The sequence below is a fragment of the Hyaena hyaena genome, unplaced genomic scaffold (assembly GCF_003009895.1).
Source record: "Hyaena hyaena isolate Hyena2069 unplaced genomic scaffold, ASM300989v1 scaffold_44, whole genome shotgun sequence".
NCBI lineage: Eukaryota > Metazoa > Chordata > Mammalia > Carnivora > Hyaenidae > Hyaena > Hyaena hyaena.
In genome coordinates, this window is record NW_024080676.1 from 2463817 (window position 1) to 2482262 (window position 18446).

General features: G+C 39.6%; 1 protein-coding gene across 1 annotated transcript in view; it reads left to right on the forward strand.

Annotated features, from left to right (window-relative positions):
• PLCE1 (phospholipase C epsilon 1) overlaps positions 1-18446 on the forward strand; it is a 337915-nt gene that overhangs the window by 174991 nt on the left and 144478 nt on the right. Inside the window, exon 6 of the mRNA XM_039230185.1 lies at positions 14635-14951. Coding sequence (XP_039086116.1) covers positions 14635-14951 — 317 coding nt within the window. The remainder of the gene's footprint in view (positions 1-14634; positions 14952-18446) is intronic.

Consider the following 18446-nt stretch of genomic DNA (forward strand, 5'->3'; position numbering starts at 1 on the left):
CCAAGACCATTCAATGGAGAAAGGACAGTCTTTTCAACAAATAGTGCTGGGGCACCAAGGAGGCTCAGTTGGTTGTGTCCAACTCTTGATTTTGACTCAGGTCATGATCTCACAGCTCATGGGTTTGAGCCCAACATTGGGCTCTATGCTGACAGCACAGAACCTTTTCTGCCTGTCTCTCTGTCTCTCTCTCTCAAAAATAAATAAATAAACATTTAGAAAAAAAAATAGAGCTAAGATAATTGAATATGCATATATAAATATGAAGTTGGACCCTTACTTTTTACTGAAATTAACTCAGATGGATCAAAGACCTAAATGTAAGGTCTAAAACTATGAAACATGGAGGGAAAGCTTCATGACATCAGATTTGGCAATGATTTCTTTTTTTTAATATTTATTATTTATTTTTAAGAGAGAGAGAGAGAGAGAGAGCATGAGTGGGGGAGGGGCAGAGAGAGAGGGAGATACAGAATCTGAAGCAGGCTCCAGGCTCTGAGCTGTCAGCACAGAGCCTGACACAGGGCTTGAACCAATAAACTGTGAGATTATGACCCAAGCCAAAGTCAGATGCTTAACCAACTGAGCCACCCAAGCATCCCATGGCAATGATTTCTTGGATATGACACCAAAGGCACAGACAACAAAAGAAAAAATAGATAAATAGGACTTCATCAAAATTAAAAGGTTTTCAGTGGAGTAGAAAGGCAACCCACAGAATGGGCTAAAATGTTTGCAAAGTACGTATATAAGAAATTAATATCCATCGCATTCAACAGCATATAAAAAGAATTATCCACCATGATCAAGTGGGATTCACTCCTGAGTTACAGGGCTGGTTCAATATTCACAAATCAATCAATGTAATACATCACATTAACAAAAGAAAATATAAAAACCATATGATCCTGTCAATAGATGCAGAAAAAGCATTTGACAAAATACAGCATCGTTTCTTAATAAAAACCCTTGAGAAAGTCGGGATAGAAGGAACTTATTTAAATATCATAAAAGCCATTTATGAAAAACTCACAGCTAATATCATCATCAATGGGGAAAGCTGAGAGCTTTCCCCCTGAGATCAGGAACACAACAGGGATGTCCACTCTCACCACTGCTGTTTAACATAGTGCTGGAAGTCCTAGCATCAGCCATCAGACAACAAAAGGAAATCAAAGGCATCAGAATTGGCAAAGAGGAAGTCAAACTTTCACTTTTCGCAGATGACATGATACTCTACATGGAAAACCCTACAGACTCCACCAGAAGCCTACTAGAACTGATCCAAGAATTCAGCCAAGTTGCAGGGTACAAAATCACATACAGAGATTGGTTGCATTTTTATGCACCAATAATGAAGCAACAGAAAGAGACATCAAGAAACTGATCCCATTCACAATTGCACAAAAAAAAACATAAAATACCTAGGAATAAACCTAACCAAAGATGTAAAAGATCTGTATGATGGAAACTATAGAAAACTTATGAAGGAAATTGAAGAAGACACAAAGAAATGGAAGAACATTCCATGCTCATGGATCAGAAGAATAAATATTGTTAAAATGTCATTACTACCCAAAGCAATCTACACATTCAATACAATCTCAGTCAAAACTGCACCAGCATTCTTCTCAAAGCTAGAACAAACAATCCTAAAATTTGCATGGAACCACAAAAGACCCCGAATAGCCAAAGTAATATTAAAGAAGAAAACCAAAACAGGAGGCATCACAATCCCTGACTTTAGCCTCTACTACAAAGCTGTAATCATCAAGACAGTATGGTATTGGCACAAAAACAGACCCATAGACCAATGGAATAGAATAGAGAACCCAGAATCGGATCCACAAATGTATGGCCAATTAATCTTTGACAAAGCAGGAAAGAGTATCCAATGGAAAAAAGACAGCCTCTTTAACAGATGGTGCTGGGAGAACTGGACAACAACATGCAAAATAATGACACTATACCACTTTCTTACACCATACACAAAAATATACTCAAAATAGATGAAGTATCTGAAGTGAGACAGGAAACCATCAAAACCCTAGAGGAGAAAGCAGGAAACAACCTCCTTTACCTCAGCCGCAGCAATTTCTTACTCAACACATCTCCAAAGGCAAGAGTAGATTCAAAAATGAACTATTGAGACCTCATCAAGATTAAAAGCTTCTGCATGGCAAAGGAAACATTCAACAAAACTAATAGGCAACCGACAGAATGGGAAAAGATAGTTGCAAATAACATATCAGATAAAGGGCTAGTATCCAAAATCTATAAGGAATTCACCAAACTCCACACCCAAAAAACAAATAATCCAGTGAAGAAATGGGCAGAAGGTATGAACAGACACTTCTCCAAAGAGGACATCCAGATGGCCAACAGACACATGAAAGGATGCTCAACGTCACTCATCATCAGGGAAATACAAATCAAAACCACACTGAGATACCACCTCATGCCAGTCAAAGTAGCTAAAATGAACAAATCAGAAGACTTATAGATGCTGGCGAGAATGTGGAGAAACGGGCACCCTCCTACACTGTTGGTGGGAATGAAAACTGGTGCAGCTCCTCTGGAAAACAGTATGGAGGTTCCTCAAAAAATTAACAATAGAACTCCCCTATGACCCAGCAATAGCACTGCTAAGAATTTACCCACGGGATACAGGTGTGCTGATTCATAGGGGCACATATATTCCAGTGTTCATAGCAGCACTTTCAACAATAGCCAAATTATGGAAAGAGCCTAAATGTCCATCAACTGACGAATGCATCAAGAAGATCTATACAATGGAATACTACACGGCAGTGAGAAACAAGATATCTGGCCATTTGTAGCAACGTGGATGGAACTTGAGGGTGTTATACTAAGTGAAATAAATCAGGCGGAGAAGGACAGATACCACATGTTTTCACTCATATGTGGAACAGGAGAACAGAGGACCTTGGGGGAGTGGAGGGGAGGGGAAAAATAGTTAAGAAGAGGGAGGGAGGCAAACCATAAGAGACTCTTAAATACTGAGAACAAACTGAGGGTTGATGGGGGTGGGGGAGAGGGGAAAATGGGTGATGGGCATGGAGGAGGGCACTTGTTGGGATGATCACTGAGTGTTATATGGAAACCAATGTGACAGTAAACTATAAAAAAAGAAAAAAATTAATATCTAGAATATATATATTCAACTATAAAAAGACAATCCAATTCAAAAATGGAGAAAGGACTTGAATAGGTTTATCTCAAAAGAAAATATGCATATGGCTAATAAACACATGAAAAGATGCTCAATCAACATCATTAGTCATTAGGGAAATATAAATCAGAACCATAAAATAACCACTTCAAAACCACTAGGATGGCTATAAATTTTTAAAAAAGAAAAATGTTTACCTGGAGGTGGAGAAATTGGAGCCCTATACACTAATGATAGGAATATAATTTAGTACAGACAGTGTAGAAAACAGTTTGGACATTCTTCCAAAAAATGCTAGACATAAAGTTACCGTATGATCTAGCAATTCCACTCCTAGGTACTTACCCAAGAGAAATAACAAAATGTTCACATTAAGTTTTTGCACAACTGTTCATAATAGCATTATTCATGATAGCCAAAAAGTGAAAACAACCCAAATGTCCATCAACAAATGAATAAACTAAATTTGATATATACATAAAATGTAATATTTTCAGCCATAAACAGGAATGAAGTACTCTAGGTTTCTGGGTGGCTCAGTCGGTTAAGTGTCTTACTTCAGCTAACGTCATGATTTCACATGATTTCACAGTCTGTGAGTTCGAGCCCCATGTCAGGCTGTATGCTAACAGCTCAGAGCCTGGGGCCTGCTTCGGATTTTATGTCTTCGTCTCTCTCTGCCTCTCCCCTACTTGTGCTCTGTCTTTCCTTCTCTCTCTCAAAAAAATAAATAAATAAATAAATAAACACTTTTAAAAAAAGGAATTGAATACTAAAAAAAAGAAAAATGAAGTACTAATTCATGCTATAAAATTGATGAACCTGGGGGCACCCAGATGGCTCAGTCGGTTAAGTATCCATCTTTTGATTTCAGCTCAGGTCACAATCTCACAGTTCATGAGTTCGAGGCCTGCATCAGATTCTGTGCTGAGAGTACGGAACCTGCTTGGGTGTCTCTCTATCCCTCCCCAACTCGCATTTGCCTGTGTTCTCTCTTTCTCTCTCTCTCTCTTTCAAAATAAATAAATAAACTTTAAAAAAATATAGCAATGAACCTGGAAAACATTATAAGTGGAAGAACCCAGTCAAAAAAGGCCACATATTATATAATTCAGTTACATGAAACATACAAAATAAGCAAATCCATAGAGGCAGAATGTAGAATAGTGGCTGTTGGAATGATGTGGGAGGGTGGGCATGGGAAATGATTGCTCATGTGTACAGGGGGTGATAAAAATGTTTTAAAAATGACTAGGGTGACAGTTGTACAACTCTGAATATACAAGAAAATGCTGCTGAATTGTACACTTTCAAAAATGAATTTATAGTATGTGAATTAGATCTTAAAAGAAAGAAGGGACATAAATAGCTCAGCAATATTTTAGCATGGAAGGATTTAACTCTGACACTGCTCTGACATCTTGATGGGGTTTGCTGATAATGCCAAGCAAGAAAGGATATGAATGTTCTCTTTGCAGAGGGAAGAGCTGTAGAGTTAGGAACAGCAGGGGTTTTAGCTGGGAGGGGGCAGGGAGAGTGAAGAGTGGCGGGGAGAGGTGCTTTGGTTTTAGTTGGGTAATCTGTTAGTACAGTGTATGGCAAGGTGTTACAGACATTTCCTTTTATATGAACAAATGAGGTATGGGGCACCTGGGTGGCTTAGTCGGTTAAGCGTCCGACTTTCGCTTAGGTCATGATCTCGCGGTTCGTGGGTTCGAGCCCCGCGTCGGGCTCTGTGCTGACTGCCAGCTCAGAGCCTGGGGCCTGTTTCAGTCTGTGACTCCCTCTCTCTCTGACCCTCCCCTGCTCACGCTGTCTCTCTCTCTCTCTAGAAATAAATAAAACATTAAAAAAAAAAAGTGTGAACAAATGAGGTATCATTAGGGATCTTAAAAAAAATTTTTTTTTTATTATCATAGGCACCACACCAGAGGGTACAGGTTGCAGGTTATAAAAACAAAGCAAAAGTTTCCATAGTCTGAAATGATTTGATACATGACTAAGTCTCTTTCTCTGGCTTCTAAGATGAAAGGCCCCAGGGTTCCTTCTTCCTCTTTCAAATGATGAATTAATGATGATGTTATAAAAATGACTACTGAGAGCTGAACATGTATTAAACCTCTTACATACATTTTCTCATTTTAATTTCCCCATCATAACTGACACAGTTGTTGAGCATTTACCCAAGGTAATGCCACAAGTCAGTGCCAGAGCTGGGCTGCAATCCCACACCTGTGTGATCCCAAGACCTTACTCATAACCACTGGACTGTGGCCTCGGCTTCCACCGGGGAAGATTCCCCACAAAGTTTACAGCACCTGGGATTCCGGCCACACCAAGTAGGGGAGGTAGTAGTGTGGAGAGGGAACACTGTGAACTGGGGAGTCCAGGACCTGATTCTAGTCCAGCTTTACCTAACCAACTGTGTGACGTTGGGCAAGAAGCTTGACCTCACAGAGGCAAAGTTGCCTGATTTGTAAAGTGTGGGAAATTTATCCCAAGGATCCCTGTAGTTCCTTCCAGCTAGAGCACTTGGTCTGAGTCCAGCTTGGCTCACCAATACTGAGAAAATGTCAGACTCAGTTGTAACAGAGACACTAAGTAACAAAACCTTCGAGTTGGTGTAGGATGGTGATTTGGGGAGCCTGGTCTTTGGTGACAGTCTGATATGACACTGGTTCCATCACTAATCTCAGTGTGATGTTGAGCAAGTTCCTTAACCTCTGTCCTTATCTGCTAAAATGGGGATAATAATAGCATAGAGTGCTGTGCCATCGGCACAGAGTTGTTGTGAGGACGAAGCAAGATTTCTGTAGGTACTTGTACATAGTAAATACTAGCTATTATCTATTACTAATATCATAATAGTCATTATTATATATTATTTAATTATTATGGATTTGTGATTATTACTATTGATGGTTATAATTGTAACATAGAAACACAGAATCCCTTAAGGGTAATAAGTGTATGTTAAACCCAGTCAAGTCAGACTCTGGAATTTAGGTGGCCTCTGTGGGCTCAGTTCTAGAACCATCCACATCTACTGGGTCAACCATCCCTTAAGAATGTGCTGCTGGGACAAAAATCAACTCAAAATGGATAAAGGACCTGAACGTGAGACAGGAAACTATCAACACCCTAGAGGAGAAAGCAGGAAACAACCTCCTTGACCTCCACCGCAGCAACTTCTTACTTGACACATCCCCAAAAGCAAGGGAATCGAGAGCAAAAATAAACTGTTGGGACCTCATCAAGATTAAAAGCTTCTGCACAGCAAAGGAAACAACCCAGAAAATTAATAGGCAACCAACGGAATGGGAAAAGATAGTTGCAAATGACATATCAGATAAAGGGTTAATATCCAGAATCTATAAGGAACTCACCAAACTCCACGCCCGAAAAACAAACAACCCAGTGAAGAAATGGGCAGAAGACATGAACAGACACTTCTCCAAAGAGGACATCCAGATGGCCAACAGACACATGAAACGATGCTCAGCATCCCTCCTCATCAGGGAAATACAAATCAAAACCACACTGAGATACCACCTCACGCCAGTCAGAGTGGCTAAAATGAGCAAATCAGAGAACTCTAGATGCTGGCGAGGATGTGGAGAAACGGGCACCCTCCTGCACTGTTGGTGGGAATGTAAACTGGTGCAGCCCCTCTGGAAAACAGTGTGGAGGTTCCTCAGGAAACTAACACTAGAACTCCCCTATGACCCAGCAATAGCACTGCTAGGAATTTACCCAAGGGATACAGAAATGCTGAGGCATAGGAGCACATGTACCCCAATGTTCATAGCAGCACTCTCCACAATAGCTAAAACATGGAAAGAGCCTAAGTGTCCATCAACAGACGAATGGATCAAGAAGATGTGGTTTATCTATACCATGGAATACTACATGGCAATGAGAAAAAATGAAATCTGGCCATGTGTAGCAACATGGATGGACCTTGAGGGTGTTATGCTGAGCGAAATAAGTCAGGCAGAGAAGGACAAATACCATATGTTTGCACGTATAGGAGGATTAGGAGGAACTTGACGGAGGACCAAGGGGGAGAAGAAGGGCGGAAATGGTGGGGGAAAAGGAGAGAGGCAAACCATGAGAGACTCTTGAATGCTGACAAAAACTGAGGACTGATGGATGTGGGGGGGAGGGGGGGATGGGCATGAAGGAGGGCACTTTGGGGATGAGCACTGAGTGTTATGTAGAAACTAATTTGACAATAAACTATTTGTAAAAAAAAAAAATAATAATAAATAAAATAAAATAAAGTAAAAAAAAAATAAATAAATAAAACCAATTTTTCTGAGAAAAAAAAAAAAAAGAATGTGCTGCTGGGTAAAAAGGCATTAGACTGTCACTAACACTCCAGATTTCCCTCCTATTATCTTTGAGTCACTAATGCCATTTTCCTCTACACAGCACAGCATAGTATCTCAGCTTGCCATATGAATTTTGGCTCAATTTATTTTGTTTACCCCAAGTAGTCAGAAATAGATAGGCAGTCAATGAGAGATACTGATAAAACCGTTAGTTAATGTGCTGTAAAAAGAAAAGAAACTTCTGCTTTCTGGAAGTTTCCCAACATGGGTGGGAAATTTTTCTCTTTTTCAATGTTGGTAGATAATACTATAAGCACAGATGATGTATTTATAATACCCATTATCACAGTATTACTTATGATGGTAAAAAAATTATAAACACAACTCTCTCTGACTACTAGAGAGCCATTAAAATCAAATATTAGAAAGCTAGTTTTAGAACTGGGGAAATGTGCACTGGAGAGTAAGTTTTTTTAAAAGGTTAGAAAAAAGTATGTGCCCTAACTTGGAAATACTGTGTGTATTTATAGAAAAAAAAATCACATGAAATGCTGCAACAAAACTATTAGGAGAGATTGTGTCTGGGTATGGGATTATTGATTATTTTAATTTTCCTTTTTATGCTTCTCTAAATTTTCAGTACTTTCACCATGAGCTCATATTTCTTTGCAAATCCAAGTGCAGAAGTTATTTTTTATTAATAAGAATTGTCAGATATTTTTGTGCTATGAAGCTTTTGGGTCAGTAAACTGTTTTATCTGAATACATTTTAAATAATAATTAACACATATGGTTTTATCTTTTTTTTTTAAGTACCAACTTAGAATAATATGCTTCATTGATTTTGTGAACTCATCTTTTCATTGTAGTATTGAGGACAAGCCAGACACATTTGTCGCAAGATTGATTTCTTACTCTGAAAACCAATAACAGATAATGAGAAAGAATCACCAGTTACCTAACCTTCCTGTAAACCCATTACTTCCCTGTTGAAAAGCAATTTTCAGCTCTGCCTGAGATTAGTGTCTTTAAGCCAGCTCTAAATCTTTTGCAAAAAGAAATCAACATCCTTCCTCTCCTGTCTTACTTTATAATTGGAATGGTACCACTCAAAGTCCATTAAATGTGCAGTTGATAAATCAAAGCTTAACTTAAAAAAAATAAAGGGACTTTCTACAAAATTAAGCAAATCAAAAAAATGAATAAAGTAGATATGATAAAAATTTTTTTCTACTTTCTTAACTAACGATAATTTGAAGTAACTTTTCAAAAACAATATTGTAGTGTTTATTGGGATAAAAACATCTGAACAGCACAGATGCTAAACCAGCTTGTGTCTGTAAGAGATTTTGTCCTCTGGATGAATTTTTCAGATATGGTTTTGATATATTTTTAAAACACTATCACATATACAGTAGAAAATAGTTAAAATGTACAATCTATAAACACTTATTAGTTTGGTGTATACTAGACAGATATGCAAACATATACCTACATTTGTAAAATTATTTTTCCTCCTAACTAGGATTACATTTTGTTGTTCCCAAGTTGGAAATTTTTCCCCTAAATTTATCATGAAAAATTTGCAATGTTGGCATACATAAATTTGCCTCACTCTGTCTATATTTTTGCAAGAATTCCTGTCAGGTAAAATCCTGGTAGTGGTATTGTTAGGACAAAGGATATGCTGTTTAAGTTTTGGTTTGCCTTCCCAGAAAGCTGTGCCCACTTCACCAACACTCACAGAAAGTGAGAAGGAAATATAAGTTCTAGAAACAGAGCTACATAGCAGGTTCTCCAGAAGGCTTACCTTGGTTCAAAAACAAACAAATGCTAAGTGACCATCGAAACATAACACAAGTTCTATGCCCTAATGTTTGTTGACGTCACACTCCTGTAAGGCATAATCCTGCTATTAAACAATAAAAATTCTACGGAGTAAATTTGAAGATCTTAGTGGCTTTATTAAGCTACTGATTTGTGAATCAGGCAGCATCTCACCTAGCAAGTATAGGGGAGCTCCGAGGAGTTGTACAAAACTCAAAGCTTTTATAGGAAGCTGGGTGAGGCAAGAGGTTATTAGTAAAAGAAAAGAATTGTTTCAGGCAAGGCCACCTTCCCTTGGGGGAAATGCCAGGGGGTCTTATTAGGTGGATTACTTCATCTTTTGGAGGGAAGAATGATAGAAAGGGCCCACAGGACAGATTACCTCAAGGTGGGGGGGGGGGGGGGTGGGGGTTGAGGGGGTGATTAGAAAATGTCAGATTGATTGGCTTAAAATTCTACTCCTAGAGAGGGTAAAACTACAATTAAATCTTGGTTTGCTCTCCTGGGGTCAAGTGACCCCACTGTGGGCCTATGGCTTTTTTTTTTTTTTTTTAACATACCTAGCAGGACATCAGGGGACGCCATCTTCCCTCAAAATGCTGAGGGTAACGTAGGGCTGACCTTTGAAGTCAGAGCTGAATTTTAGTTCATCTCCATGTCAGTTTCAGAGTGTCTTCAGATACTCTGAAGTATCTGACAGACATCTCTGACTTCTGTTTTGTCACCTGTAGAATAGGGATAATCCCACTTGCGTTACAACTTTCTTAGTGAGAATTAAATGAGTGTCTTGATGCAAAGGGCTAATAAATGGTGAAGAGCAAGAGGTGCGGGTAGGTGATAGGTATAGTTTAGAGGCTAGAAAAGGACTAAGATGCTTAGAAAAGGGCATCCTGAATGATAAAGTTTTTTAAACTTTTGCAAAAAAAAAAAAAACACTTTGATAAGGGGTGCCTGGGGTGCTCAATTGGTTAGGTGTCCAACTCTTAGTTTCAACTCAGATCATGATCTCACAGTTGTTGAGTTCGAGCCCTGAAGTGTGGAGGTTGCTTGGGATTCTCTCTCTCTCTCTCTCTCTCTCTCTCTCTCTCTTCGGGTATTTCATCCATTGTAGAGTTGCCCATCTTGCAGAAAGAGGGTGGGAGGGTGTGATGATGACTTAGAGCTGGGAGCTGGGGCCTGGCATGTGAAGGGCAAAGAGATTATAAGGAGAGCTCAGCAAGAATGAGAAAAAGGGGGAAGTTTTTAACAGCTGCTAAAAGTGTGGAAATTGTCGGGCAGAAAATTATGTCCCAGTTTTCTGGGATGTGTCTTTGTGGGGTATGATATAAAATCCCTGAGTACTTCCTCTTTAAGGGAACCTACACAAAAGGTCTATATTACGTTTCAAGGTTTCTAACTTCAGATTTGTGTTTCTTTTGAGTGTGATGTTATGTTTATACTGAGACACATGGGGCCATAGCATTTATTGGGGTTACAATGACCAGGCATCTTTTTCTTCTTTCATTCAATTTTTTTAGATCTCCTTTACTGCTGTTTTTTACCAGCCAGTAGACTCTTTATTCATTGTAACAGCATGTGATTCCTATCTCAAGATATATTGCAGTTTATAATATATTATTTTATATCATTTATACAGTTTATTAAATTTTCTCTTATGTATTAGATAAGTGATTTCACAAGATTTAGGAGTTCCTTTTCTTTCACGGAGTGTTATACTTTGAAATCATGTTTCAGAGTTGGTTATTTCTGGGAAGATTTCCCATACATGGCTAATTCCACTGTACGTAAATTATCAGTATCCAGAAGCTACAGTCTGCCTGTCATCAGGCCACATTCTGACTCAATTTTCAGGAAATCCAGTACTTTCTAAACTATTCAGAAAGTTGGAGAGTGAGGTCATGTAGGCCATGTAGATTTGGATACTTGATGTACTTTAATTAATTTTAAATAAGAGCTTAGAGAGAACCAAATATAATTTGATATCCCTTACTTTCCACTGTAGTTGATTTTTGGTAGCTTGGTCCAAAAGATGGGTAAAAATGGTTATGATAAATCACTGTATTCCTTACCCATTCACCTTTTAGAATCAAAGAGAAACAATAATTTGGATACAGTTTTTATAGAGAAGACAAAACAGAAAGTTCTGACTGCAATATATTTAAAATAGAATCAGGCTTGCATCAGTGGAGAGCAGTGCAGTTCAAACTTTAAAGTTTTCTCCTACAAATTTTGTCACTGAGAACACTCTTGCAAAAGGGGAGCAACTTAATTAAATAGCAAGTATCATCAAGAACTTTTCCTGAGCTATGCTTCAGAGGTGGTGGGTGAGCTACATGGGACAGGATGAGTCAAGAGAAGAGTGTCAGAGCCCAGACCATCTACAGAGATGCCTTGTCAACAGGGTGGTCTACGAACTAGGAGCTCCCAGGGCAGACCTGGTTTCTGTCTTTCTTTCCCACATCATTACAGGTTTATTAATTTGGGCAGATGGTATAGTTTTTTGATCAGAAGGTATGGTCACCATACTTACAGAGGAAAGTAGATTGCCCTTCCCAGAAGGTACACAATGAAGGGAAGGCTAGAGAAGATGTGGACTTTAAGAAAGAAGGGAAGTTTTATTGGTTTGTTTTTAAGGGTAAAGGAAACTGTACACTTGTGTAAGCAGAAGAGAATCGATGGAAAGGAAGGGATTGATGATGGACATAACCATGGAGGCAAGTTGAATAGACTTATTCACAAGCCTGAGTGGGCCTTGGGGAGGAGGAGGTACACACCGTTCTCAGGGAAGGAAGTGAAACATAAGAAACAGAGGCATCTGAACTAACAGAAATAGTCCCTGACGCTTGGCAGTTATCATAGTGTAGTAAACATGTAGTAAGCATCAAACATGGTAGCTACACTTGTGATGAGCATAGCATAATGTCTAAAATTGTCAAATCATGTGTTGTACACCTGAAACTAACATAACATTGTGTGTCAGCTACACTCAAATAAAATTTTTTTTAAAAAATAAATAAATATAAGGAAAATACAAGGAAAATAAATATAAGGAAAATACAATACTCCCAAAATACAAGTTTGGGAGTGTCAGAAGAATAGAATGGCTATACTGCAGAGGTAAAGAGGACAGTGAGTTATTTAGCAAAAAATAAATAAATTCATGTCAAGTCTGAAGCTTCCCTGAGGGCCCAACTGAAGTTAGATAGCATAAATTAACCAGCATACCATCACTAAGTAGCACCAATGTCATTGTCATCATATAGCAGCCCAGAAGTCAATTATGGATGGTTGAGTTTGCCAAGGATTGGGAACTACATGTGGTGGGAAGTCAAGGTGACTTGGGAGGGCATCTTGAGTGTTGTAGGCGCCATGTTAAAACGCTAAGCATGCACCAAGACCAAGGCCAGGAACTTGAAGTCTGCCAAGGACAGAGAAGGTTTAGTAGAAAGGGAAGAAGGCAAAGGCAGTCAGATTCAAGGCCAAGGACTTCAGAATTCAGTACTACAGAGACAGAGCACTTTGGAGTGATGATTCCAAGGCTGTCTACAATAGAAATTTTAAAGAGTCAAGGATGCCAAGTTCTGAATGTTGACAGAGCCTTCTTTTTTCACTTTTTTTCTAAACTTTATTTATTTTGAGAGAGATACAGTGAGCAGAGGAGGAGCAGAGAGAGAGAATCACAAGCAGGCTCTGCTTTGCCAGTGCAGAGCCCAACATGGGGCTTAAACTCACAAACCATGAGATCATGACCTGAGCTGAAATCCAAAGTAAGACACTAACTGACTAAGCCACCCAGGTGCCCAGATGAAGTCTTCCTTATAAAATTTACTACTGTCCAATGTCCAAGCTGGATGACAGTCAGCAATGAGGAATGCCATACCATCAGAAAGGCTTTATTCTCCCAAAGGATCAACAAGGCTATTTTAAGAAATCAGAATGTAAGAAAGATTCTAGGGAAATAGAATGTGGTCCCTGCATAAACCACGCTATAGGAAGCATGAAGAGGAACTGGCCAGGGAGGGACCTCTGGGAAGGAAAAGGTGTGAACTGGATGAGGAGCAGGAGCAATTTGGCCTGCCTGCAGGGCAGCATTTCCTGAGGGGCTCCCAGCAGCTCTGGTCTACACCGAGTGCTAGTAGGTGTGATATGTAAAGTGTGACTCTGGGGAAGCACTGGATTAAGCCATGTAAATGGGTTTCTTTATTGCAAGACCCCTTATAGCCTTTAACAGTATACCTGTATGCCTCGTGTTTCCAGGAAGAGGATTTGTGACATGAATACATGATGTTTCCCCAACTTAGCCACAAAACTGATCACATTTGGGAAATTCTGTTCTAGTGCTCATCATATGTTTTTGAATAGCTTTTTAAATAGATGGATGGGTGGCTGGGTGGATGGATGGTTAAGTAGATGAATGAATGAATGAATGAACGAACAAATGAATGAATGAACGAATGAATGAATGTATAAATGAATGACTTGTAGGCAGGAAATTCAGAGACAGATGGGGGAGTGGTCAAAATAAAGTGACTTTGTGCTAAGGGAATAATTTGGAGCCTATGAACACATTTGGTTCTTCTGTCTAATGCACTGGCCACTCTCTCTCCCTCACTGCTTTCTTACTGTCACTTGTGGAGCAAGGAACAAGGTTTATTTGTTTGTTTTATTTATGTAGCTACATCTCCTTATTACTGATTCCTCCCTTACTTTTATAGGTGATTCTGTCCCTGAAAACCTCCAAATGGTTCTCAACAGAATTGGTCTTTGAGGATAGGAGGTTGGCAGGCAGACTATGAAGTTTTGAACCTTGTGTGCAGAGGGCCCCCAGGGTCTCCTGGATGTTTATACCCACGTTGCACATACATGTACATGCCTCTCCCCCTCCAGCCTTCTTTCCTCTTCCATCTCAATTCCTGTGCCCCCACCCACCCTCATTTCTTTTCAGTCTGATGGTTAGCACTGGGGGAGGAGGAAACAAATGGTACATTTTCCTCCTCTACCACTCTGTAAAGAGTCACAGTGAACTGATTAGAGAATGGTGTGTGAGACCAATTCCACTTTTGAAAATGGGAAACTGAGCCTTTCCCCACCCCGCAGGGGGCAGAAGCAAGCAGGCAGGACAGTTATCAGAAGGGTCTCCATAACAAGATAGTATAGAAACTATTCAGCAAGCAGAAACTTGGTTAAGAAACCTGTAAGATTTTTAATAGCTCTCAAGTAAACATCTGTTGTAAGGATATCAGCCTTGGTGTCACCACAGCCTTTGTTGCTTTATTTCAGAACGCCAGCCAGGTGCCTCCATGGCCAATTCTAGTGCCCTCCCTTCAAGTTCAGCTGGGATCAGCAAGGAGCTGATTGACCTGCAGCCCCTCATTCAGTTCCCAGAGGAAGTCGCCAGCATCCTGATGGAGCAGGAACAGAACATTTACCGAAGGGTCTTGCCAGTTGACTACCTTTGCTTCTTGACCCGGGACTTGGGCTCTTCAGAATGCCAGACGTCCCTGCCCTGCCTCAAAGCGTCCATCTCAGCATCGATTCTTAACTCCCAGAATGGAGAGCACAATGCCCTGGAAGATCTTGTGATGAGATTTAATGAGGTAAGAAACCACTTGGAGATGTGGCGATTCAATCACTAGTAAGTGATTTTTAAACATATTTCTTCTTTTAGGTTTGTCTGTTACTGGTGTCTCATCTACCTGTTGGTCTTGCCACTTCCACGATAGGTGCTTTCTTTCCAAGCAATGAGATCAGCAACACAGTGTTACCCTACTTTTCATTTCCCTCCCACCTGCCATTGGTCTAACTGATTCTGTCCCCACCTCCGTCTTCACCAAGTCCACGGGCCTTCTCCTTTTGGACAACCAGTACCTGCCCTTTTCTCCCCTTCATTGCCAAAATACTCTCCCTGGGCCCATTTGCCAATATTCCCCTTATTGTTCCTACAAGAGCTTTTAAGACCACGTATCACAGAGTTGAGTTTTGACAGTGTCATCTCTGGCAATGGTATCCATCTAGCCCACCCCTTCTTTCACTACCAGGGCTCCTACACAGAAATTTAAAAACCAACACACCTGAGTCAGGAGCATGGGGACAAATGTGGGTTTGAGAGGCAATCAATCATACCACTCCTGTTCCCTGCATGCCATCAAGATCCTCAGCCCTAGAAAGTCCCTCCAAGGCCTCTGAGACCTTACCAGAAGCCAGTACTGGTGAGAACATCTGTGACCAGAGACTGGAAATACTAGAGTAGTTTCTTAATTTAGTCATCCAGTAAACTACTAAAATGCTGAGGTTGCCCCTGTTCTGTGCCCCATATATCTCTGATGGACAGAAGGTCGGTCAGACTTTGTTACTTAAACCCTTTCCAACTGTGTCAGCTCATCTTGCAGCCTCCACAGCCTGCCAATAATGACTCCCAATGATGGTTGTAAATGTCAGTGATCATGATAAGGCCCAGTGGATGCAGAAAGTATTAGAGGCTGAGCCCAAGAAATTCTGTGTCCAGACATGCCCCAAACACCATTCCTCAAAAGGAGATCTGTTATCCACAGGAATTGCTGATACCATCTGGTATTGTCATGCTCATCATTTCACATATACCATTTATTTGCTCCTCCCAACAACCTTGGGAGACATCTAGATACTCTCGTTAGCCCCATATTACCCATGGGGACTCTGGGGCACCAGGACGTGAAGTCATTTGCCCAAAGGTACATAGGTGATCAGTGGCAATAGTGATATCCAGACCTACATCATCAGGCCTCAGAGCCTGGGCTGTGAACCACTACACTACCCATTCCAGGCTCACATGGATAGGTGGCACTTGATCCCTCCGCTAAGCGAGTAAGACAGACTCTCTGGGAGTCTACTTGAGAGCCTGTGAACCACACTGCCCCTAAATTGCTTTTTAAAATAAATCTCCTGATGTTCTTGATTTTCCTTACTGATAAAAACAGGGTGGAAAATGGAAGTTCCAGTAAATTGAGTATTTTGTTAGTAGATTTTACTGTATTTTATGTATTGCTTTAAACTTCTAAATCTACTCACTCTTCATGGCCTTAGGACCTTGTCCGTTGTTGTTTTCATTGTTGTTCTAATTCTACCTGAAGTTTGCCTTGCCTGAACTTTTAAAACCTAATTTTAAATTAATTTTGGAGAAAGAAAACTTCAGTTTCTTCCATTCATCCCCATAACCTCAGGAATCAAAGATGAATCAGTGATTTCGCTAATTCAGATTTAGTGATGATACGAAGCACAGCTGGGTTGCAGCATGCTGTGGACTATCTCTGAAAATAGTTTAACTAAGCAACTTCAGAACATAAACAAGATTTCTGGGAAAACACTTAAAGTACTTAAGAGAACAGTCTGTTTTCAAGTATTCTCAAGCATCTATTTTCATACAAATTATGGGTATACTGATTAAAAATCAGTCCTATGTATGGTCATTACAGGCAGACCGGAAACAACTTCCAGTAGGCAACACTGGCTAACTAACTTCTAGTTGCTTTATATGCCTTAGTGTAGGAAGAGAATTAAAACAGAATTCTTAAAATAAGATTTTCACCTCTTTAGAAGGGTCTTGCCTCCAGAGTAGTATGGCTTTACCTTCTGTAAAGAAAAGGGAGGAAAGGAGCTAGCATTTATTTCCTAGGTGCTCTGGACTAGACATTTTTACATTTTAAATCCCGTTTAATCCTCGTGATAGTTGTGTATGGTGGATGGCATTATCCCTGACTCACAGATAAAGAAAGTAAAGCTTAAATAAAAAAATAAATAATGATAGTATTGGGTTATGATTCATGGATTAGGATTCATGAGTCCATCCTGATATAAATAAATGATTAAATTAATAGGGGAGGGTTAGCTCTTAATTATAAAAGAATCAATTAATAAATGTAGCAGGATGAGAGAAATAGGAAATCACCATTAGGATCCACCAGCAACAACCACCGATGAATGCTAATATTATTGGGCAAAAGTATGATAAAAAACAAGATATTGGCTTAACCTGGGAGTATCTCTTCACAATGGGTGTGTGGCTGGCTCAGTAGGAAGAGCATTTGTCTCTTAATCTTGAGGTCATGAGTTCGAGCCCAATGTTAGTATAGAGATTACTTAAAGAAATAAAAACTGTAAGTATCTCTCCATAAAATATTTATTAACTTCAAAAGGGAAATAGAACCATGGAGAAACCCAGTATACACCACCTTAAGTAAGTGCTCCAGATCAACATGACCAGTAATAAGACATATTGACATATAACTCTTGCTACAGTGCCTCTCCTCTCTACTTGTTAAATTATCAAGTTCAAGGGGCACCTGGGTGGCTCAGTCGGTTAAGGATCCAACTTCAGTTCAGGTCATGATCTTGCAGTTGGTGAATTAGAGCCTCATATCGGGCCCTGTGATGTCGGCTCAGAGCCTTGAGCCTCCTTTGGATTCTGTGTCTCCCTCTCTCTCTTCCCTCCCCTGCTCATGCTCTCTCTCTCTCTCTCTCTCTCTCAAAAATAAACATTTTTAAAAAATCTTTTAAAATAAATAAATATATAAATAATCAAGTTCAAGTTTATAGTAAAACCAGAATTGCTGAGTAAGAATTTAATTAATCTGAGTCTCCTTTCCCTTAACCCTCTCTTTCTACTTCCTTTCTAAATCTTCTGTGCATCTATTCTTTTTCTATTCTTTCTGTTTCTATTTTTGTCTGATTTCCTATTATCATTCATTTGTTCGTTCACTTAAGACTTACTTATTGTGCATCTCCTGTGCTATAGCCTTCCCTTTTTTCCATTGATGTGGCAAACATATTTTTCTAAATAAGAAATTAGCAGTATATGATAAAAATTGACAACATTATAAGACCATACTTCTGATCTGTCAAAATAAATGCACTTTCCTTCTTGGAAGGAAGATATATATTTCTTGGAACACTGGAGAATCTCAAAGACAAAAGAGAGAATATTAGCTCCATGGCAAGAGTGTTAGTCACTTAGGGGAGCAGTGAATGCATTTATTTATGCATTCAATTATTCAGTTAACATATTTTCAACACTTCTCAGAAGCAGGACACCATGGTGGATAAGCACTGAGGAAAAT